Source organism: Alligator mississippiensis, chromosome 1, assembly GCF_030867095.1.
Source record: "Alligator mississippiensis isolate rAllMis1 chromosome 1, rAllMis1, whole genome shotgun sequence".
Classification (NCBI taxonomy): domain Eukaryota; kingdom Metazoa; phylum Chordata; order Crocodylia; family Alligatoridae; genus Alligator; species Alligator mississippiensis.
The window spans coordinates 426,755,256-426,779,874 of record NC_081824.1 but is presented as its reverse complement, the minus strand read 5'-3'; the positions used below and the strand labels follow the sequence as shown (position 1 = coordinate 426,779,874).

Here is a 24,619-nt window from a genome sequence, read left to right as displayed (position 1 = left end):
TAGTGAGTTCTGGAAAGGGGGGGGCAAAAAATCTGTCTGATCCTGAGCTGAGAGGCAACCAGAAAACTCTGGATTTTAGAGGTTTCTGCACGAACAATGGCACATCCTAAGAATCCCTAGCCTCGACTACAGCCTACACCCAGTACTTGTGAGGAAAGCAAAAAAACTTCAGCCATCAGTAGGAACAGGAAGGGAAACAATTTCCTTCCTGACTCAGTAGGTCAAACAGCAAGGCCAAGAAGAATGGGGGAAAAACAAAGACCCTGCATTCTGCTCTGCACCATGGGAACAGCAAGCATAACTCCACACACAGCACCCTCTCACTGGGCAGCCAGAAGTCCCCTTTCTGAATCCTGTCCATACATTTATCTTAGCTTCTTTAATTCTTTCATACCTAAACCAGTTGTCATGCTCTGCTGCTTCCTCCTGCTTCTAAACATGGTGCTTTTCAATACCCACCTGCTTTCAGTGGGACAGTTCTCTCTCAGAAATCTGTCTGTTGTTCTTTAAAGAGCACTCCAAGAATAGGTACTCCTAGTTCATCCCTGACCAATGCTTTTCTAGTCTCTTCTTGAAAAAAAATTCAGTGATGGACTCCACAACATCCTTAGTCTATTCCACTGCATCATTGTTCTAACAGTGAAGTTTGTCCTGATATCCAATTTAAAAATACTTTGCTGCAACTTCATAGATATCTGGAACGGGCTCCCAAGGGAGGTGGTACTCTCCCCTACCCTGGGGGTCTTCAAGAGGAGGTTAGACGAGTATCTAGCTGGGGTCATCTAGACCCAGCACTTTCCTGCTTATGCAGGGGGTCGGACTCGATGATCTATTGAGGTCCCTTCCAACCCTAACATCTATGAATCTATGAATATTTGGGCTGGAAGGGACCCCAGAGGGTCAGAGTCCAGGCCCCTGCCCGAGGGGCAGGAGGTCAGCAGGGAACATAGGATCCCAGCAAGATAAACATCCAAACGCGTCTTAAAGGCGTTCATAGCAGGTGCTTGAACCACCTCTGGCGGCAGTCTATTCCAAGCCTTCAGGGCTCAGACAGTAAAGAAGTTCTTCCTTATGTCTGGCCTGAAACAATCGCAGAGGAGTTTGTGACCATTCAATCTTGTCATCCGTTGAGGCACTCTGGTGAACAGATGTTCCCCTAGATCCTAACGAACACCCCTGATAAACTTGTAGGTGGCCACCAGATCACCCCTGAGCCTGCGCTTTTCCAGGCTGAAGAGTCCTGTGGCGCTCAGCCTTCTCTCCTCTGGACTCTCTCAAGCTTCTCCACATCCTTTTTTGAACTGTGGAGCCCAAAGTTGAATGCAGTACTCCAGCTGCGGCCTCACCAAGGCCAAGTAAAATGGGAGAATGACGGCTTGGGATTTGCTTGAGAAGCATCTATGGATGCAAGCCAGCGTTTTGCTCGCTTTACTAGCCGCAGCATCACATTGAAGGCTTATGTTCATCTTGTGGTCAATGATGACCCCAAAGTCCCTTTCAGCCATAATGCTAACCAGCATAGCACTACCAAGCCTATAAGCATGCTGCAGGTTTTTCCTCCCAAGGTGGAAAACCTTGCATTTTTCGGTGTTGAACACCATCAGGTTCTCGTCCGCTCATTTCATGAGCCTGTCAAGATCTGCCTGGATCACCCTCCTGTCCTTGGGTGTGGATGCTTTACCCCAGAGTTTGGTGTCGTTGGCGAACTTGGCCAGTCCGCTTCTGACACCAATGTCTACATCATTGATGAAGATGTTAAATAGTATAGGCCCTAGGACAGAGCCCCGAGGGACCCCACTGGTCACAGGGCACCATGACGATTGACTTCCGTCAACCACTACCCTCTGGGTCCTACTGTGGAGCCAATTCCCCAGCCAGGGAATCATGGCAGTTAGCCAGTTTTGGCAAGAGGTGATCATGGGATACCAGATGGAAGGCTTTTTTAAATTCAAGATATATGACATCAATCTCTTCCCCATTGTCCAGGTGATAGGTCACCTGGTCGTAAAAGGAAATGAGATTGGTCAAGCACGACCTATCCGCAGCAAGCCCATGCTGGCTATCCCTCAGGACATTACTGTCAGCTAGTTTAAGGATGGCCTTTTTGATAATCTTTTCCAAGACCTTTCCCAGGATAAAGGTCAGGCTGATGGGCCTGTAGTTTGTCAAATCTAGTTTCCTCCCTTTCTTGAAGATAGGCACCACTTTGGCCTTCAAGCCATTGGTTTGTATCCTGCTCTCTGCAGCAATGGAAAAAAGGTGTTCTCTCCCTCTTCTATATGGCAGACCTTCAGATATTTGATGACTGCTATCATGTTCCCTTACTTGCCTTCTCCACAAGCTGAGCATGCCTATTTCTTTCAACCTCTTTGAGTAACTTTCCTACCATACCCTTTATCATTTTTAATCACTTGCTGCTGGATGCTCCCTTAACTTTTCCACATCTTTTAAAAAATGTGCAGCCCAGAAATGCGCACAGTAGTCTAGATAAGGACCAATCAGTCCCATCTTGTACCTAATGGTTCCTGGGACAAAACCAAAACACATTTTCCTTTAGTCTCCAACTGATCACATTGATGACTCAAAACAAGTTTGATCCACTGAGACTCCTAAAATACTTTTCCATAGTGCTTCTATATCCAGTCAGTTGTCACCCCTCTTATATTTATTTTTGATTGTTCTGCCTGAGGTGCAGCACCTTGCATTAGTCAGCACTGAACTTCATCCCATTGGCTAGCCCAGCCTTCCAATTTGTCAAGGTCCTTCTGAATTGCTGTGAATGCCACTAACCCTCTAGTGTCAGACACAAAGGATAACAAGCAACTACTGCTTGAGATCTGTGCTGTGAATCCAAGGGTTCCAACCTTGCTAATGTATTGTAATCCTAATATGATTACATATGATAGGATATACCATTTAAAAGATAAATGTAATTTCTTTTTCAAAAATGAAACAACAAAACACAGTAAGGTTGCAAAGTTAAGAGAGAAAATACTAGCACTGTGGTTGCCTGTGCAACCTTAATTCAGCCCCCCCATACTTATGATCTCTTTTATTATGTGGTAACACTCATTTTCATGCAAAGCCCCTTTGGGTTTTTTTTGTTGCACAGAATGGACATGCTGTGAGGATAAATCAGAGTAGTCTGGTGAAGGAAGTTTGTCTTGCCTCCTTTGTGGTAGAAGCTGGATGGCATGCAGTGAGGTAGGGGACTGCACAAAGGCAAAGGACAGTCTCTTGGGTAATGGTACCTGACTGTTGCCCTGAAGAACTGGGTTCTCACCCTGTCTGCCAGAACTCCTAAGTTGCTTAAACTAAGCTTTTCACAGGTTGTAACTAACTTGGGATGACCAACTTTTAAGACATTCAAGGCTAGATCCACAAGTCCCAGCTCTGCTGTTTGTAGTCACTCAAGTTCTCTGGGTAGCTAAGTTCACTAACAGAAATCTACGTACTTTAATTTCTGTTACTGGCATATAAAGAAACACACAAGTCTTGACAGCACCAAACTGCTGGGACTCTTCCAGGCCAAAGCACCAGAGAAATTTACAAACCAGAGATACCTCAGACAAGATTAAGTTGTTGGGACATATGGTGGGGTATGCTCAGAGCCCACCTGATGGCATCCAAAACATGGGGAGAGAAGCTAGTAGTGGTGGAGAAAGATGCCAGAAGCATGGCTAAAAAAGACAAAGTTACACAGGAAATCAAATTAAGAATAGATTCCTACCAAATACCTTCATACAAAAAAAAGATCATGTCTGACAGACTTGTTGAAATAACCGGGGGATGGGGACGGGACGGGACGGGACACGGATGGACGACAGGACAAAACAGAACCAACTCGGAAAAGAAGGGTGAAACAGTAGACATAATTTATTTAAATTTTAGGACAAATTTTAATGTTGTACCACATAGCTACAAGCTGATTTCCAAAATCAAAAGGCACAGTCCAGGGGAGAAATATTTACAGTGTCGTCTGATGTAAAGCATCTGTGTGTGCCCATGCTGTGCTCTGGGCACAAGTTTCACATTTTGAAAACTTAAGGCTATAGTCTATTAAAAGTATACAGAGACAAGAAAGAAAACATCCCCAAAGAGAGAAAACTAGGTTCCTGGGACAAGCCCTAGGACTGTACAAATACAAATGTAAGAATTAGGAAATCATTAGGAAAATAGAACATTAAACCAACAAAGCTATATACATTTTGCTTAAAAAAAAAATACACAAACCCTTCCATGGCTTCTTGGTCAGTAAAAGAAACTTTACCGAATAAACAAAGTAAATTCACAATAGGTTCGCAATATACAAATTAGTTCAATGTTTTCATCCATCTTTGTGCTCCTCAACCCAACCAAAGCTGAAAAGCACAACAACAAAAAACAAAGAAAACTTCACTTAACACATGCCATTGTCATCCTGTTAGCTGGAAAACAGGTGTTATGATGCCAAAGACTTATTGTAAGTCATCAAGGGGAAAAGATGCCTCACTGATTAGAGCCGAATGTCTTGGACTGATCTTGGTTCTTGGAACATAGGCCAAGAGTACATACCCTGAGAAAACTGAGGTCTAGAGTTTTATAATAAACATGCTCTTATGTCATTTGGTTTCCAGCTTAATAATCAGCCATATTTTCATAGTATTAATACATTAATGCATTAATACATTAATACAGTAACCAGACATACCATATTAATAAATACCATATTTTCATGCTTCTACTGTTAGTAGGTAAGTAGCTTAAAAAAAAAAATTCCAAAAACACGCATTTCATGCGTCTCTTCCAAGATATTACCTGGAAGTCCAATACATCTGTAGATGAAATTATTTTCCAAATCTCATACTTCAGGAAAGCAGTGAGTTACCTACCCCTCAATATACCAGTTGACCATCAAAATTCCATCAGTCATCCTAATAACAGCAATGAAATACTGTACAAACATGGCTTCTTATACATTCTTGTCAATAAACATTTCATTTTTTAAAAATCCACTACTCATTTTGGTAAAAGTCCCTGTCCACCTCAATAGAGTGACTTCAACCCAAACATCCCCGATCTGAAATGGGCCGATTTTTATTCCACACTATGTCAACTCAAATACGCACAAAAATATACATTCTTTGTACACAATTCTGCCTTTATAGGGGTTAGAATTCATAGGTAAATGCATTAGAAAAATAGACTGCAGCTATGCAGCTTCCTACTGCACATCAGTGCTAGTAATATTTCATCGACTATGCTGCCAATGAAGTACAAGCACAAGAATGATGACAGCCAACAAAAACACAAATGTTAAACAACATCTACAGCAAAAGGCAAACTTCACCCCTGCACAAGAGCCTATGCATCATAAAACCTTAACATAAGGCCCCTTAAAACCTTAACATAAGGCAAAAGGGGTACCTAGGGCTTTGCTTGGGGACCTGTCCACAGGGGTGAATTGCATGCCACGTGAATGATGTACCAAACAGCAGTTTCCAGGCTAGTGAAGTGCCATTTGATGTGAATTTAAGGAGAGGGAGGAAAAGGAGGTGACCTATTGCACTTACTGACCCCTGAAACTGCATCTACCAGAAGCTTTGGCTTCAATGCGGAGAGTAAGCCATGAACTGGAATCCTGAAGGAAGGAGGACTCGATGAGTTGTCAAGAGGATATTCTGGGGCCTGCAGCACAGGTATGGTCAGGAAGCGCACATCTGCCAAGTATTTTTTCAATCCTTAAACACTAAGTGCATTTTTGGCTAAGACAGTTAATTGAAACTTCTCTGTAAACTTACATCCAATAATCAAGTTCGAGGATGAAGAAACAAAAGGATGCTCTTGGTATGAGAAGGGATAACAGCCATTCTGTTAAAACAGAAGAATGCTTGAACACTGGTTTTGAAATCAATGCAAGAGATTACAATGAAACCTTCTGCATGAAAGGCCGAAGATGATACCAAACATTCATTTCCAACTCTCCATTTTCAGTGTTTATGGTCAGAGATTCTTGTACTTGCAGGAATTCACGAACATCAATTTGAACTGTTACATCTAAAAAACCTAACTGCTGTAGAAGCTGATTTTACAAAGTATAACCAAAATTGCTCTATGTCTCTTTCTGTTAACAGAGTTGAAAGGGAAAGAGAAGGAAGCTAGTTGTCTACAGGAGCAATGTAACCATGTATGATTAACTTACTCCTGCACATTTGTATTATTAATGCATTTCTTTAGAATCTAGTTTGGATGGAGAGTAAAAAGTGATCACTGTAAGCATTTGCCAGATAAAGTTGAAACTATCCCACACTAATCTGTTTAGATTTATCACAAGAGACAGGAAAACAAAGCACTAAAGCCATTTTCCAACTTCAGTCCACTAACTGTTGATAGCAGCATTTTCATTATGGCCTAAGCCTGCTTGCATTGAAGTCAATGGATCAGACTGATCTTCATGGGAGCCCCATCCAAAGGATCTGTCTACAGAGCAAGCCAAGCTGCAACTGGCTCATGCAGACGCAACCAACCTGGCTTTAAAAAAAAAACAAACAACATTTGGTGTGGATCCTAACATAGCTGCAGTGGCATAGAGCTCAATGGGGGCTGCAACACCCAGCCAAGACCCTGCACAAAAACATTTGCTTGCACTGATTTTCATGCTGCTGCACTACATGGCAAGCTGAAGATAGCTGAGATATGCCTACACAAGCCAGACTAGGCCTTTGCTACTGAGTCTAAGCACATGTTTATACTTACCCCTTGCTGCTGATCTGGATTCAAGGGAAGCCTCAAAGCCACCCTTGACTTGCTCTTGCCCAGGATCGGGCAATTATTTCAGGCGGAGGGCCGCTTACTGAGTTTTGGCAAGCCATCGAGGGCCGCATGACAGGCAGCCCAGGGCAGATTAATATTAATTTTCTAAATTTTTTTTAGGGGTCCCGCGGACTGGATAGATTGGCCTGGTGGGCCGCATCCAGCCCCCAGGCTGCATTTTGCCCACCCCTGCTCTTGACCCATGCTACAGAGAGCAGCTATGCGGAGAGCCTGATTAGGCAAGCGATTCATCTTGGAATCATGTAAATACAGTGCTTGTTGGCAGCAGTCTCAAGAGCAATGCAAGGACCCTGTGGAAATACCATAAGTCCTCAGAATCAATTGAGCCAAATAAGTTAGTGGAAAAGCTAGTCAAACTTCCACAGGAGCTCCAAGGCTTGATACCTGCATCGACTTTGAGAACCGGCTAAATGTACCTCCGCCCCACAAGCCTTTCTCGTAAAACAAGTACATTCTGGGAGTTTGCTGCGCAGCAATGGTGGGGCTTGAGGTTATTCACAAACAAAAAAGATAGACAATTTAAAAACTGAAGACAATCCCACAATCCCAGCCAAAGCTGACTGATCAACACAAGCCACTGAAAGACAAAAATGAACCACTAAGGGAGATGACACAGACTAGAAATTAACCAAAAGAAGAGTCTGGCACCTGGGCGCGCACATGAAGATCTCCACAGCAAGGGAACAGAGAGAAAATGGAGATGCAAAACCTGCAGGTGAAGTTTTTCATTTGCCTTTTTTTTAAATTAAACCTGAAATGATTTCAAGCATGTAACTTTTCAAAAAGAGATCAGTCTTTGAAATGAATTTCCCCATCACGAAAGGCTGATTGGCTCTATTCCCTTAATAAATATTATGAGGAAATTGCCCATCATGGTGAGAAGCAGTTCACCCAACCTAAACATTGCCCATTTTAACCTACTAAGGACCGGCACGGAAAATGTTAAATACCTCAAATCAAGCACCTATGTATCTTCAACTGAGGGGGCAAAGAAACAGGAAATGACTGAATATTGTTAAAAAAGGGATGAAATTCCTGAGGCAAGATGCTGCCTACAAAGATCCACCCTTTTTTGTTTTAAGAAAGAGAGATCTATTCTTACACTAGGCATCCCAAAAGGCATGATTTCTATATGTTCTCTTTATATCCGGCAAAATGCTCTGGCATCTGTATAAAACAGTCCTATAAACATAAAATAATTAGTGAACTATTTACAAAAAATGCTCAAAGAAATGCAGGTGTATTCTTCACAAGATTACAGCAACATTTGCCTGTCTTCTTCATTGACAGTAACCCTGTTCTGTGTTACAGAAGGACATTCAAGGAAAGAAAATCAGTTACTTATTTAGCATCATTATACTAGAAAGATTTTAGGACCTTTGTCTTTCAGTTTGTGAAATGCATGTAGAGAACTTTGGGCAGGGTGTACGTAAAGTAATATTGATCAATGTATATTGAAATGTTTTTCTCCTATGAATTCACAGAAAAGAAAATTAAAGGAAAAGTATATCCATCAAAATTTCCCTTTCCTCTAAGTGCTGGTATTTTCTGCACTGTGCATCTAAGAAGCTGTAATAAAGTACTGGGACATAAATACCAAACAGGTCCCTAAGGAAGTAGGAAATACAAGTAAAAAAATAAGTTAACATTTATCAAAACATTTTACACCAAGCAATCTGCATAACATTTAAATAGCTTTTCCTTGGAAACCCACTTTCAGTCAGCACTTACCCTTTTCCAAATGTTCATGCAATGCTAAATTTAACAACTATTTAGAATAGGTGCTGAAGTTGGAAAAAAGAGTTTGCAGCTGGTTTTGGTACCATAGGATTTTTTTCCCTGATATCAATGCCTTTAAAGGAGCTTGCGGTATGTATTGGGTACATCTGCTTTTAGGACAATACTCTACTGCCTGGTAGCTCTTGATTTTGACAATTTTCTCCCCCTGTTTGAGCGAATACTTCTGGAATTTCAACATGTGCAAGGAAACAGACTCAAGAGTTGAGATCTGCCATGCATCCAAGATCAGAACTCAACCTTTTATGTTGTACTGTAGACTGCACATAGAGCAGAATGAAAAGAGCCGTGTGTTCCATCAGGTTCTTACTGAAACAGCATGGAATAAATTTTGAACCTGGGGACCATAAGCAGTGTCCTTTAGTACCTACTAAAAGACCAATGGTAAAATTCACCACTGTTCAGAGCTGGCACAAAGTGTAAGCCATATTTGGAATTAGGGAGGAAGCTTGGGCCATTAACCAGTGGATTTGGGGAGAACTGGGTCCATTCCTGCCACACCACACACATCCTGGGATAGCTTAGGTAAGCAGTTCAGACAGTGAACCATATTTCCTCATTTATAAAACAACAAATAGTACCTCCTAGGAATGTTGTTAGGATTGTGAGTAGCTTAAGGTGTTGTTAGCTATTACCTTTCCCATGTGTTATGTGCTCTTAAGACAGAAATGCCTGCATGTTAAGGCAAAGAAAGACAATCTAGGTGCCCTCCGAGCATCTTAAAGTAGGACTTAGGACAATGATTATTTTCTTAGGACAATGATCATCTTCAGCTGGTGTCAGGCAGTTTGTGTTGCAGCAATCTGAAGTCCTTCAGTATCCTAGTCATTTGGTATGCTGCACTGCTCCAAATGCTCTCCCCACCAGCATGTGGATGATCAATCATCTGGAACTCCACTGCCCCAGACTATCAGGTGAGTGGGGAGCCATGGAGGGAGGGGTGGAGTCAGGCAACCACAGGGTAAGTTTGGCAGCTCCAAGCCACACCCTTGCTTGCCAGCCCTCTAATGGCAAGTTAGACAGAGTGCTAACTAGGCCTGTGCAAAGTGGCTAGTATTTGCTTCAGATTCAGGCAATTAGGGGAGCAGTGATTCCACTCAGCTATTTGAATCACTGTCCCGAATCAATTCGGCTGAATCTGATTCAGAGATTTGGCCACTGCTGAACTGGCCGAATCTTGGAATCAAACAGGCCCCATCCCCCACCCGCTCTCCCAGCCCTGTCAATGGCTGCCCCACCCAGCCCCAGCATTTTTTTTCCCCCCCCCCTAAGTCCCACACTCATGAGCTGCTTCCAGGTGGGGGGCCATCCCCTGCTGCCCTCCACTGCACAGGGGGGAGGTGCTCTGCCACAAGCCCCTAGAGGCCCCAACAGCTGCTACTGCAGCCGGTGAGTGCAGGGCTTTTTGTTTGCTTGTTTGGGGGTTTTTGTTTTTTGTTTGTTTGTTTGTTTTTAAGTGCCAGGACACTGGGGCTAGGCAAAGCAGCCATTGACAGGGCTGGGAGAGCAGGTGGGGGTGAGGGGATGGGGCCTGGTGGGGGTCTAGACCCCATGGTCCAAATTTCAAAATCTTCTCTGAATATTCCTTAGAGTTAGCACACATGATTGTAACATGTAGCAACACTCTTAGACAAGATGCTAATGGAGGGCAGATGCACAACTTAAATAATGCCTAGGGGTGAAAATCTTCTGTTTTCTCATAAGCAAAACTAAGTGGGAAAGATTGTTAGCATGTAGCTAAGGTGCAAACTTCAACTGATAAGATTACACTGGTATAACTCACCCATCTGGACTTTCTTAGCCTCTCATACCAGCATATCTGACTCCTTCCACCCTCCTGACTTTAGCCTCTCTCATTTGGGGAGCGATTTATGCAAAACAAAAAAAAAAGTGACTTATACTAAAAGAAAAACATCAACACTGGAGGTTATACCAGACTAAATGCGTGTAGACCAGGTTTTAGAGCTTAATTCTGTTTCCCAGGGCAGATTATATGCTCCACTGAGTGCAAACAGAGAACAGGACATTTCAGATCCTACATTAAGCTTACCTTGGAGAAATGTCAGAAGTTGTGAGAGTCTAAGAATACCATCTCCCTAGAATACAAAAAGACTTTTTCCTGCATCATTTTTGAAGGACTTGAACACTGAAGTCAACATCAAGTCTCTCAAGGCCGAACTCTCCTCTAATTTAAACTGGCCTAAGAGAGGAGCAATTTTACTACCTTCAAAGGAGTTAACTTGGTGTTACACTGGTTTGAGAGGGGAAAATTGGTCCATACTTGTTTTACGATGCAGACTCTCAAATATTTCTCCTAATAACCCTAACTCTTTTCAGTCCTGTTTTGACTATTTCTGATACTAAGAGGTAGGAAAAGCTTTCTGGAAATGCCCACACAAAAAGCCATTGAAAACTTACACTTAAAAGATTTAAGCAGCTATAGCTGAAAAGTCTCATTTCCATTTGTACCATTTGCATACTGGAAAAGTGAATTAGTCTAAGAACAGCTAATATAAACCTTCCAAAACTATCACAGCAATGTTACATTTGAAAGCATGACTACCTAACTCAGAAACTCAACATAAATAAAAATGGAACTTCATATTTTTCTTTAAAAACGTAAACCTTTTAGCTATTGTTTAAACAGATGGGAAATTATTTTATGATGAGGGGCTTTTTTGTGGTATAGCTCCCCTCACCAGAATGAAGAATCTGATTCTTGTTAGAGTTGATGCTGCAAGCCAAAAAAATGTTAATCGGCTTAGTGCCGTTTGGCATAGTGGAGCAGCCACACAGTAAGGCAAAAATCCTGCTCTGACTATTCTTCACCTGCACAGCTTTGACTTACCACTAGAGGTTCGGTTAACAGGCACAAGACGAGGAGCAGGACCCCACTCGCTGTTCCCACTGGACAGAGTAGGCCCACCCCCATGTAAGTTGCAGCAAGACCAGAGTCCTGGGGAAGCAGCTCTCTGGTCTCACTGAAACTGATATAGCAGCTCTGCCCCAAGAGTGGGGCTGTTGGGCTTAAGCCCTGACAGCCCTGCTCTCAGTGCAGAGCTGCCACAGCTCTATGATATGAAGGTGCATCCCAGCTTTCATGCCTTAAGGTCTTGGGGCAGAGCAGCTGTCAGTTTCACTGTGACCAGAGAGCTCCAGGGCTGCCAGCCAGCTGGGCGCTGTCTGAGCTCCAAGGAGTCCGATCCCTTTTCCTCCAGAGCTTAGACAGCACCTGTCACCACTGGTGGGAGCAGAGCCAATCCAGGTGGTGGTGGGAAACACCGTGGCCGCCAGGCGCTCCAGGACTGCACAGCTTGCTCTGCCTGACATCCCCAGAGGATAAGGTACTGTGGCCCAGCATCTCAGCTCACGCTGAGTCAGAAGCAGCTGCTGCATTTTGGGATATTGAAAAAATTCAACTTGGGTGGAATAGCTGTGGGAAGCAGCCACTCTGTAACAGAACAGGAACTAGGTGGATAGGAGATAATCCTGCCCCCGAGTGGTGTAACTAAGACAAATAATAAGCGCTTTAAGCCACTTATAAGGTGTTAATGCGAAGCCAGTCCAGGTGTTAAGAGCTCCAGAAGCTGTCTAAACTTACTGTGTAACACAGTCCTAAGAATGACATTAGCATTGCAGCATGTGCTCTGCACAGAGTCCCTGGGGAGTAAATTCATAGGGCAAATGGAAGGACCTTGACAAGGCCTAGTCTCATAGCAGCACAGAAGATTAACTGGCACACAGAGGCTCTTTTCTTTCTACGCAGTTATGGAGGAAAAAAAAAAAAAGGTGTCCCCAGCTCAGGTTACAGTGTTGGTCAGGACTATGCCAGAGTCTTGGCTTTTTCCCTGTGATCCCTTCTTGTGTTGCTAAGGTCAAACAAATTGACTGATGCAGAAGCAAGGCTGGGAATCCCACCTTAATTTTCATTATTTCTGCCTCGCTGATTAACCAAATGAAATAGGTCAGGGTCCCCAAGATATAGCTTTCATCTCTGCAGCAGCTGTCCAGCTCTTCTTTAGCTGAACTCGCCGTCATTTACAGCTGTCTGAATTGAGGTCCATCCTTGTTTCTGGCTCTGGTGGTGCCGAATATGTAGCCTCCACACTGTGCCGCATTCCATATGCAAAGTAAATAAAGAAGCCTGGGGGGAAGGGGGAGGGAATATTAGCACTTTAATGAGCTGAAAGCCACTTCTCATGCTTGCCAACCATATAGTCTCACTGAAATGTATTGGAAAGTTAAAGACGTAAACCTTGATTTAAAAAAGAAAAAAAAAATCTCCAAGGTACTTCACCCTTCTTACTGGAGACCTAAGAACTCTCCTCTTCCAAAAGCACCAGCATGTAACACTTAAGCTAGTGAAATAGTTCCAGTACCTGTTACCAAGAGATAATACAAATCCTGCTAAAATACAGGGTGCTGACAGATGTGCAGCTCCCTGTTCTAATTCATGGCACTTCACAGAAAGCACCATGAGTTACAGCTACCCCCCACCCCCAACCCAACAGATATTCGTTCGGGGGAGGGGGGAGGGGGGGGGAGCGCGCGCGCAAGGAAATCCAGCTCCACTTTGGAGCCAATCTAACAGAGGATCCTGCCTGCAGCCTCTGCTCCCTTAGTCCTGCCACACCTCTCCCCCTTGTCTGCAGGAAAGGAGGGGGGAGAAGGGACAGGGAGGGAGGTGCAGAATGGGGTTCACACAACCTGAGATGGAAGAGTGCAGCTTTGAGGAGCTGGGAAGCAAGGGGGCTCCAATGCACCCAGTCCCTCTCCAGCTCAGGCCCAGCAAACCCCAGCCTGCAGCTCCCTCCCCCTCCTTTCACCCTGATCCCTTCCTATAGACAGCACTGGGGATGGGCCAAATGCCAAGAAGGATTGACACAAATTCCCTTCATCTGCTCCCTCATTGGATATAGGCTAATTTGTTGTGCGATCAGCCACTTTTAAAGCACTTTGAAACCATGCACATGAGAGACAGCTTGACTACAGAGCACTTTCAGGAGGCCAGCTGCACGACAATGTCACTTCTGTCAGCACCCAGTTTTCATTCCACTGATACTGGTTTTATGGCATATTATAAACTACCCGATTCTTCCATTTCACGCATACACATGCATGCATGCACACACACGCATGGGAATTTCTCTCCCTCCCTACAACTTTTTTCCCCCCTATGGCTGGCTTTTCTCTTCAGACCTGATGAAAAATGTCTTCAAAAGGACATGAAGAAAGTCCCACATTCAAAAGCTTGTCTAACTCTATCCCAACTAGTTGGTCCAACAGTAGGTGTATCACCCTAAGAAATCCTTGCCTTTTGCATAATTCCTGGACCATCACAGCTATATTGCTTTAACACTACTCATTCCACCAATGAAATGATACTGATGTACATGCACACGTCCACGACTATTTATTACACTATCTTCACCAAAATTCAAGTGCTGTCCTGCTGCAAAAAGTCAAAGGTGATTGATGGACAGTGTCTAGATTATGAGGTGGACAGTAAAAAAAAAAAAAGCTGCGCTACTTATCAGTGCAACCCTGCAGGCTGATGCACAACAGGAAGTGGCCGCGCACGGGTCCCCTGCACGCTCAGCAGTGGACCAGAAGTCGTTTCGGTCCACTTCTGGGTCCACCGCCGAACCCCCTCACGCTCCTGTGGGATGCTCCATCTGCCCTACCACAGCATTCACGAGCCTCACCTGGCACCTTGAGGTATGTAGAAAAAAAAACCATTTAAAGCTGTGTCTATGGCCAAACCGCTGATTCTCTGAATCAGCATAAAAATCTTCAGATTTTGATTCAACTGAATCCAAAATCGGGACAGTGATCCAAATCAACAAACTGAATCACTGTCCCCCAATTTGGGCCAAATCCAAATCAAATATGGCCCGTTTTGCACACCCCTAGTGTCCTGCCCATCAGTTCCCTGAGGGAGTCAAAGTCTGCTTTTCTGAAGTCCAGGGTCCGTACTCTGCTACTTTCCTTTCTTCCTTTCCTAAGGGTCCTGAACTCAATCAACTTGTGGTCACTGCTGACCAAGTTGTCATCCGCTATGACATCCCCTACCAATTAATCCTTGTTTGCGAGCAGGTCAAGAACAGCACAGCCCCATGTTGGCTCCTCCAGCACTTTTACTAGGAAGCTGTCCCCAATACTTGCCAAAAACTTCCTTAATCACCTTCGCACTGCTGTATTGCCCTCCCAGCAGATGCCAAGATGACTGAAGTTCCCCATGAGAACCAGGGCTTGTCATTGGGAAGCTTCCACTAGCTGTTTGAAGAAAGCCTCATCCACCACATCCTTCTGGTCTGATGGTCTATAGCAGATCCCCACCATGACATCACCCTTGTTGCTCTCCCCTCTGATCCTAACCCAGAGACTTTTGACAGGCCTATCTCTAGTTTCACATTGGAGCTCTGAGCAATCATACAGCTCTTTTACATAAAGCACAACTCCTCCTGCTCTTCTCCCCCATCTGTCCTTCCTGAACAGTTTGTACCCATCCAGGACCGTGCTCTAGTCATGCAAGCTCCCACCAAGTCTCTGGTATTACATCATAGTTTCGTGACTGCAAGGACTTCTAATTGCTCCTGCTTATTTCCCAGGCTCTACGCATTCCTGGGAAATAACATGAGAAAGTAGGGCAATCAGTTACCTAGTTACCTCAGGAAGAATGAGAATGCCTCCCCTATCGCCCCCTCTTGCTTGCTCTTCCTCTAGGTCACCCAATTCCCTGCTTACCTCAGGCCAGAGATGATCCAAGCAGGACAAATCAGCCTGTGCGGGCCCCTGCCCCTGGATGCAAGGAAGCCAGCAGATTTGGCCAGGGGGAGGGGGGGGGGGTGCGCCAAGTGACCAGATTTGAAGCTAGCAGCAGCACGAAGTCACCATAGCTGCTACACCTGGCTCTACGGGGCCCCCCAAAGCATGGGACTCAAGGCGGTCACCCCAATTCACCCTCCCCTAGGGATGGCCCTGCCTCAGCCCTTTGGTTTCCATCCCCCAGTGAACCTAGTTTAGTTTAAAGCCCTCTTTACCAGGTTAGCGAGCCCGTCTGTGAAGATGCTCTTCCCTCTGTCACACTGATCCTGCCCCTTCCTAGCAATCCTTTTTGGAATAACAATCCATGGTCAAAGAAGATGAAGCCCTGCTGGCGACACCACCTGTACAGCCATGCTTGATCTGCAAGATGGGTCTGCTCATACCTGGGCCCTTCCCCTTGACTGAAAGGGCTGTGAACGCCACCTGAGCCCCTGTCCCCTTCACCCTTGCACCCAGATCCCTGTAGTCACTTTTGGTCACTCTGCTGTCCAGTGGTGCCCACATGGATGAGCAGCATGGGGTAGTAGTCAGAAGGCCAAAGGACTCTGGGTAATCCTTCCATGACATCTTGGATCTGGGCTCCAGGCAAACAGCAGACATCCCAAGATGACAGGTCAGGCCTGCAGATGGATGCCTCTGCCCCCCTCAGAAGAAAGTCTCCAACCACCACCACCTGTTGCTGCTTCTTGGTGGCAGTGGCCTCGATCCTTCTAACCTTAGGAAGCCCTGGCCTGTCCTCCTCCATCAATGGAATATGCTCCTCCTCCTCCTCTGTTTCTAGGGCTCTATATCTGCTCTCCTGGCAAACAGATTTCTGTTTGCTGGCAGAGGTCACAAGCTTCCACCTTCCTGGGAGTCCACATCCTCTCCCTTCTCATTAACACTACCTTTGACAGTTCTTTCTCCATAGTCCTAGAGGTCTGCTCCAGCACTGAGTCGATTAAATCCTCATAACAAAGGATGCTTCAACACCTTGCCACCTCCTCCTGTAATTCTCTTGCCTGCTCCCTGAGGGACACCACAAGGAGGCACTGCTTACATCTCAGCCACCCCACCACCTGGCTACCACTGGAAGGAAGCTGGGAGTCGCAGTCTACAAAGTACCAAATGGACCTGGATGGAAGCCTCAACAGCAAGTGGCCCTGCCTGGACAGACACTTCACAGGTGCAAGCAGAGGCTCTGGCACTGCAACATCCTCCAGCCATTTCTCTGGATCTTAATCTACTGCCTCTCTGTTTGGAAGAAGAGCAGCAGACCTTCCCTAGCAAACTCACCCGTAAGCTGGCTTGTTTACTTCTCCTTGGTCTCAAAAGGTTCCTTGTTTCTTTGCTTCCTTTCACCAAGCTTAAAGGCCCCCCTTCAAACAGTGGGGTGGCAAACTGACCTCCAAACTGCTTCCCCATTTGCTGCCCCTTATCACATGCTCTCTGGTCCCTTGAGGAATCTCCTTTAATACTCTGCTGCGCCTAGACTGGTTCCACCCCCTAGTTAGTGCTTTTGTCCAACACAGGCAGCAATCACTCAGCTAGCAGCACTCCCAGCTGCTCAGAGAACAAGCCCAGAACACACACAGCCTACCAAACACTCAGCAAGCCACACACACCCCCCCCCCCCCCCCCCCCCCCAGCTGACTTAGCTTCCCAAAGCAGATTCTGGCTTCTCTTTCTCTTCCTCTTGCTCCCAGCAAATTGCTTCCCGAAGTGACAAGGGAGCGAACAAGGGTTTGTTCACTTGCTCCCTGGTTACTTGGGAAGTCTCATTTTAGAGTTTCTCTGGTCTCTCGGGGAATCTCGGAGACTCCTTGCAGAGAGGGCAGGCAATGGGGGCAGGAAACCAGCTAGGCAGGGAGCTTATCTGCTTTTCTCCTCGCACTTGAAGCCTCAGTCTGCCTCTACCTGCCCCAATGCCCAGATTGAAAATCACTGCCCCAGACTATTAGAATAAGCTTTGGTTTCATACCCTCAAAGAGCTTTAAAAACAAAACAAAAAAACAACACTCACCTACAAGCATCCAGACAGCAAACCGTATCCAAGTCCACTTATCCAGCTGCATCATGAGGTAAACATTCACAAAAATACTCAGAATAGGAAGAAAAGGCAAAAGAGGTACCTGAAAAGAAAGAGAAGTTACAGCCATGTGACACGCTAACAGCCAGACAATGCCATCCCTTACAAATGGGAAACATCAGTAACACTAAATATTCAGACAGGGCATCTGGAAAAGTGGTAAGTATATCAAAATTCAGGGTTTAATTCTCCTGCTGTAAGGATCAAACACAAATACCAGCCCAATGAGCATGGAAAGGCCTTTGACTTAGATTTTCTCTCCTGTTACTGCCATGGATTAATTATCTTCAATCTAAAAGCCCTCCCCAGTATTCTCTCTCTGACAGTATTACAGCACAGGTATCCTCCCAGCTGTAAAGAGAGTCTGTTGATAAAAGGCAGGGAAGAGAAGAGGTGCCAAGGTGCACTAGCAGGGAGCTGTGTGAAAGAACCTGTACTCTGGGACTGCCTCCACTAAGCTCATTTGAACCAATAAAACTGGCCTCTCATTTTAGTAACCACATCACATTCTCCCACTCTATCACCTCCATCTTCCCAAGCACAACCAACACCTAAAAAACCTTTCTGCCCTTCCCTGCTCCACTCATCCCTTGCAGGCCACTTACTTTAAATGACAGCTTGGTTTTGCTTTCAGGTTGTTGTCGTATAATGTATGTAACACAGGAGCAAAGGAAAAGGAGAACAGCCGTGATGATACCAAACAAAACTTTATCTTCAATCACAGCCCTTTCATAAAGGACGGTCACCACACAGCAGCTGACAATAAGAACACCTGAGGACAACATATGTAAACATTTATTGAATCATTACTGAAAGAACTATTTGTAATTTGAGTCAGCCTTGGACTGCAGGCACGTTGTCACCTATACTGTTTGCAGGACTTAAATTTACACCAGCCATTTAATCCACAGGTTTTGATGTCTGTTTTGTTGCCTCTGGTCTTTGGAACAGTAAATCAAGCTCATAAATAATCAATAGTGTGCCAGAAAGGACTCGTGAGCTTTCTGAGAATGGTTAACACCAGTCCCTACCAGCTGCTTTACTGGCAGAGATGTGGAGCCAGATCACAGAACTTACCTATGACACCAGCTAAATAGTTAACCACAGACCCAGAGAGTTTGGAGGGGTCTGTGTTCTTGGGGCACAGGATGGCTTTAATGGAACATTTCTCATCCTCTTCAGGCAGAAAACCGGTTTGCGAATCACTGGTGCTCACAGATTCGTTGTTGTCTGGCTCATCTGTTGTACTAGCCATCTGGTATGCCAGGTTAGGTTGCTTTGGCTGATACCTGGGAGATGGGGAAAAAAACAAAATGAGCAGTCTTGGGACAGGGTAGAGTAGAATGGCTCTGCCTAGAATCAGGAAAGGTCCTGCCTGCACTAGGAGTAACCGAGGCTCCAAAAGAAACACTTTTACAAGGGGGAGAGGGGGAAGGGAGAGGGAAGAATTTTACTCAAATCAGACCGATCTTGGCTACTTGTCCAACCTGAAGGTGGCATTCTAAAGTTTGCAAGTAAAGAGCAGTGCAGTGCAACCCTCACCCATTTTCAACACACAAGTGAGGGGAGGCTACAGGAGAGACCAAGAAAACATCCTATAGGGAGCAAGCCTTCAATTGGGAGAACTGAGATGCCTTCATAGGCCCTTCCCACCTCCAACTCCCATGCTCCCCCATTAAAGTCCCAGCATGTAATGGTACACCTTGATCTATGCCAAAGATTGGACAACGTCTCACATGGTCCCTGAGCCTTGGGTTTGGCCAAGTTGTGCTAAGCAAAGTAATCAGAGATGGAAAGTAAACAGGGATAGCATGGAACCACCTTTGAACATACTGCTGCAGGGAAAGCTGGAAGTTGGTTTGCCCTCTTGATTCATTTAGAGCTGTCCACTACCAGCTTAAGCCCACTGTACCAAGAGGGGCTCACCAGAGGACCTAAGCAGCTGGGGATGAGAGCAAGCAATGGAGCACTGATATGACACTTTGGGACTGCCTATGGTCCGAGAGTTATTTTTTAAAACATGGGTCTTTTGGCCTGGGGGGCGAAGGAGGATGACAATCTGACTGACAACTCAACAGCCAGTACACTGTGGCTACTAATACTATACCAAGCACAATCATTTCATTTCACTGCTGTGCGACCTGTTTCCCATCCCACTCTTCCCATTTGTTACTCTATCTGCCTGTTGTCATTTGCTAAGCTAAAGCTCTTTGGTTCCTGTCTTTTTATTGTACATGTTACAGCCCCAACTAAGTGCTACCTATAAAGTTCCTCTGAACACTCTTCAGTGTCTTTTCACAAAGACCTTTAATTGTGAATAACTTTAGGCTTATCCCACAAGCTCCAATTAAAGGAGTGGGGCACTTCTAAAGATCGATTAATATCTCTTTTTGCAGGTGTGTTTTTAATGAGGTTGCCTATAGGTTTACAGGGTGAGCAACATTGCAAAAATTAGCAATTACATGCAACAGCTTGCATAACAACTCAAAACACTGCCCAGTTAGGCAGAAAAAGATGGAGGAGCTGAATATTCACCTCTTCAGGCCTGTAAGAGGCTGCCTGTTTTGCAGAGATAAGGCTGGTTTTTCAGCTGCAAAAATCACCTGCCAGATGGTATACAGATGGGAGTGTACAGCAGCTTGCAGAAGCAAGTAATTGGCCTAACCAGCAGGGTGGGAGCCACTATCTTACAGTTACTACTGAGAACAGGAGATTGGGAAATAATAAACTTTACAAGGCAGTCTGGGAAGGGGAAATCCCCCAAACTCTTTTCAGCCCATGCAACAGGGAATGCAGGGAGCAATTGTTTGTAAACATATTGACTCCAGGCCTCAGGCTACTGTGTTTTAGGTCAGGTGTCTAAATGGCCTCAACTAGCCCTGAACAAACTGTTTGGTGTTACATAGCTCCTTTCATCACACAGGGCACTGTAAACATCAGTAACATGAATTTCACAACACCCCCATTTCAGGAATCAGATATTACTGTTCCCACTGGGTACAAATAGAAGGCGAGGTCCAAAGCAGCTAAATCAAAGATTCTCAACCAGTGTGCTGTTTCAGGTGGCCATGCAATACTAGATGTGCAAACACCTACATATGGTTCATACGGTGAACTCAAGAAAATTCAGGTAGGAATCGACAGTGTCAACAACTTTCTGCCCTGCTGTCGTCTTTCTGAGCTATTCACAACAAAATTGTTGTTATTTTTCTGGAGTCAATAAACAAATGGAAGCGAAGAATTGGCATTTTCCAAGAGCCTAAAAAAGTTGGGAGCCACTTAGCTAGATGACCAAGGCTCTGACCCCACAAACAGCTGCTTAACTTTATCACTACTTCACCAACCTTCACTACCACTTTATTCATCAAGTTAGAAATGTGCCTACGTGTTTTCAGGGCTGACAGTCCTATGGCTAGGATGTAGCAGCCATCAACAGGCTCCAGAAGTCTCATGAGCCATGCTTGCTTTCATTATTAGACAAACTGCCTCCTGGAACACAGGAGGGACACAAAAAGAGAGAAACTCCACAAGGTTCCCTACTGACATCTCCACAGATCCTTTTGATGAGGCAGGCTCTGCTCCTCACTGAACCAGCAAGCTCAGACCCTGGCCTTCTAAACAGTATTTCTTCAGCCATGCCTTCCCACCCTCTGCATCTCTTCCCTTCTCTTGTAGCAAGGCTGTATTGACAGGTATCCCTCTTTTCCCCTCTCAAATCTTCCTCTAAATATCAGCAAGTGTCCTCAGCATGCGGGAGATCCTTATAAAAGGACAACACCACCTAAGATTATTTCACCATACAAGTTTAATGCAGAGACTGCACCCAGCCCACCCATGAGTACATCCCTTGTGATGTCCATGATGTCTGAAGAAGTGGCATTCACCCGCTTAGGTGAATGGGGAGGAGACCCAAGGGGAACCCCAAGATCCCTTCTGCCAGTAGATCCAGTGGGGACAATACAATTTCTTCAGGAGTAAAAATGCCACACCTTTCAAGATTGTCCATAACAGTGCTTTAAGTTCAGTACGTGCATTATTTAACTTGGCCTGTGGTAGTCACAAGACTATTCTGGCGAGTCATGTGCACTTCAGTGTGTGTGCACTACACAAGGGTATGTTTTCTTCCTGTGAGCCTATTTTGAGTGCATGGTTCCACACTTTCAGCTTAATGCATACCTCAGTACCAACACGCAGGCTGCCACTAAGGAATAAGCCAGGAGGGTCCCAATAGACATAAGATCCACAAGATCTTTCAGGTCAAAGAGCAAGGCCATGATAGCTGGGAGGAAAACAAAGAGAAACCAGTAAAGATGCAAAATATTTTGGACATGTCAATTTCTAACACCGTTGCTTCAAGTGTGACCACCAAGGGATACCCCAGGAAGGGTGGGTTTTGTGCCATCTGTTATGTCAGAGGAAAGATGTGAACAGGGTATAAGGACAGACCCTGCATTTCTCTCTTGGTTCAAACTAATGTAGCCCATGCAGAGCCAACCCGAGCAGGGTGTGAGGCCCAGGGCAAAAATCAGCCCATATGGGGCCCCACCCCTGCTCCGATCCCACGCACCCTGGTCCTGAAGAAGCTGCTGCTGCCGCCATTGGCAGCAGCAGTGTTGGCAGCTGGAGGGGTGGGGTAGTGAGCAGCTGGACATGAAGCCGCTGCTCCGCCTAGCTCTGCAGGGCCCAGGGCGGTCGCCCCGATTCTCCCCCCTCCCCCCTCGGAGACAGCCCTGAGCCCATGCCACTATGTCACCACATAGGATCCCTCGTGTTGTCCAGAAACAAGCAGCTCTAGGCCAGAGCTTTCCACCTTCTGCAGAGGAAGCACACGCTGGGGCGGAGACAGAGAGAAGAAAGGTGCTACGTCATATGAATGAGATGACAGAACTGGGCCCTGAAAATGGCCATGAGAAGAATGTATGTAAAAGCAACAATGCATTTGTGCCTACCCAGTCCTGTAACATTTGGGCTTAGGGGGACAATACACCATGCGGTAGGATGAGAAGTAGGTCAGTTTGTTTTACCCAGAAAGGAGAATACACTTCCTCTCAGTTCATACTCCCTATTCAGTTTCTTGGAACTTACCTGCAAAAGCACCTGAAATTAACGTTGCTATGAATGGGGTTTTTCTCGTCTCGCCGATTTTGGCCAACGATTTAAACAGTAGCCCATCTTCTGCCATAGCATAAATTATTCGAGGCATAGGAAACATGGAGCCAAGGAGACTAAGGAGAGAGAAAGGAATGGTCTATTAAGATAATTTCATATTAAACACTATCAGAAGGACAGCGTCTATGGCAGCACAGGAGGGGATAAGGCTTTAGTTCTATTGTAAGGTCTTCTGCAGCACCTCTACCACAAAACAGTTATGTTACTTACGCAGGGAATGAAGGTCCAATCTTTCAGTCTCAGATGACTGAAGTTAGGTACCCAAAATCATACATAGGTTCCTAAATGTAAACAGACCGATTTTCAGAAGGGCAAACATCAACATGCCCAGCGCTTCACCAAGGAGTACCTTTTTCATACTATGTCTAATTGAGTCCATCATGCTTCACTTCCCTGGGGCTGCTGGTAAAGTACTGTTTATGCATCTGAGGGTAACTTGTTTTCATGCTGTCATTAAGGTAGTCTCCAGAGTTAGAAACGAATCTGCAGCTTTGAAAACTAAGCACAACCGAGTGAAACCTGGACCTTGTTGAAGTCAGCAGGGCTAGGATTTCACCATAGGGCCCAATTTCTCTATCATTAACATCCATACAAAGAACATAGAACTGCAGCCTTTAGAAAGGGGGATGCAACGAAAAAAATGCAAACCTATACTCAGATACATACAACAGTGATAGTATCTCACCTGGTAGAAAGGGCACAGAGTGAACCAATGGCCACTGCGTAGTTGGCACCATCCCAACCCACATATTTAAATGCATTGGGTAAAGGACTGTTGGTATCGAGCTGGCAGTAGGGCATCATAAGAGTGAGAGCAGCTGACACACCAAAGTAAGCAACAAAGCAGATCAGGAGCGATGAGACAATTCCAATGGGAATTGCTTTCTGAGGGTTTTTCACTTCCTCACCTGAAACAAAGAAAACCCAAAGGACAGCCATAGTCAACAATTACACTGATCTAATAAGACACAAAAGCTAGGGTTCTCAAATGAGCCATGAAGGGTTAAATGCCTAACTCCCATGAAAGGCAAGAGGAATTTGATGCCTACCTGCCATGTTTGTAAATTTTTATAAAACTGCAATGTTGTTTACTTAGAAGCAACAGAAAGGAGCAGTGTAGATGCAAGGACAGAACTCAAAAGATGTGGTACTGGATCCACAAAAGGACTTGGGTGCCCTAATTGTGGTACCTAGGCTCTCTGTACATACACAGGGAGTCAGATACCCAAGAAGTCAGCAAGCTGAAGAAAGAGCTGCGTATGCTCACCAACAGGAAATGCTGACAGTGGAGGGTCTTAAAACCCTGTCCCCTCTCAGAGAAGTGGGCCCTGTGCCACAGGTGCATTCAGGTGCCTCACTCCCCCCGATTCCTGCCACTAACTGGCAGCTGAGTGCACATCTGAATTTTGGACTGAGGCCCTCAACATGGAAGTTACAATGTGCTGCCTTTCTGCTTACCTGTGGTGGCAATGCAGTCAAATCCCACAAAGGCATAAAAGCATGTGGCTGCCCCCGAGAGGACTCCGGTGAATCCATATGGCATGAACCCCCCCACACCATACTGGGTATGACTGAAAAGAACGAAATGACAGGTCAGGAGAGATCCTACCTAGGCAGAAACACTAGCCAGGAGCATGTTCCCATATCTGTAACAAAATCTATGACCAGAACTAGAGGGAGTGTGCTCAGCTTCACCGAGTTGGCAGACAGAGAGCATACAGCAACAGGCATGAAGGCTTACCTAACATATAGGTTTGGCATGGCCAAACAACAACCTTGATTTAAAAATATGCCTGGCCAAAATTATGGTTTCACCAGATATTTAGTTGTAAAAACTCCCCTAAACCATCCATTTCTCACTACTCTAAGGTATTTCCAGAAAAAAATTTCATATGCAGGACCCAAACCTGCAAGGATGTGAACAGGCACCTCACATGGTCTGGG

The 24,619-nt window shown here is 45.2% G+C and overlaps 1 protein-coding gene across 2 annotated transcripts in view; it reads right to left on the bottom strand.

The window, feature by feature from the left end:
- SLC7A1 (solute carrier family 7 member 1) overlaps nucleotides 1–24,619 on the bottom strand; it is an 84,252-nt gene that overhangs the window by 12,757 nt on the left and 46,876 nt on the right. Inside the window, exons 5-12 of one of the 2 annotated variants that reach the window (XM_014595943.3) lie at nucleotides 24,134–24,246; nucleotides 23,361–23,583; nucleotides 22,592–22,731; nucleotides 21,683–21,785; nucleotides 18,584–18,795; nucleotides 18,112–18,278; nucleotides 17,441–17,549; nucleotides 3,854–12,754 (exon numbers count right to left, since the gene is read on the bottom strand). In XM_014595943.3, the coding sequence (XP_014451429.1) occupies nucleotides 12,645–12,754; nucleotides 17,441–17,549; nucleotides 18,112–18,278; nucleotides 18,584–18,795; nucleotides 21,683–21,785; nucleotides 22,592–22,731; nucleotides 23,361–23,583; nucleotides 24,134–24,246 (1,177 nt within the window). In that variant the 3' untranslated portion in view covers nucleotides 3,854–12,644. Of the gene's footprint in view, nucleotides 1–3,853; nucleotides 12,755–17,440; nucleotides 17,550–18,111; nucleotides 18,279–18,583; nucleotides 18,796–21,682; nucleotides 21,786–22,591; nucleotides 22,732–23,360; nucleotides 23,584–24,133; nucleotides 24,247–24,619 lie in introns of those variants that run through there. The other variant, XM_059719854.1, reaches the window with a different exon arrangement.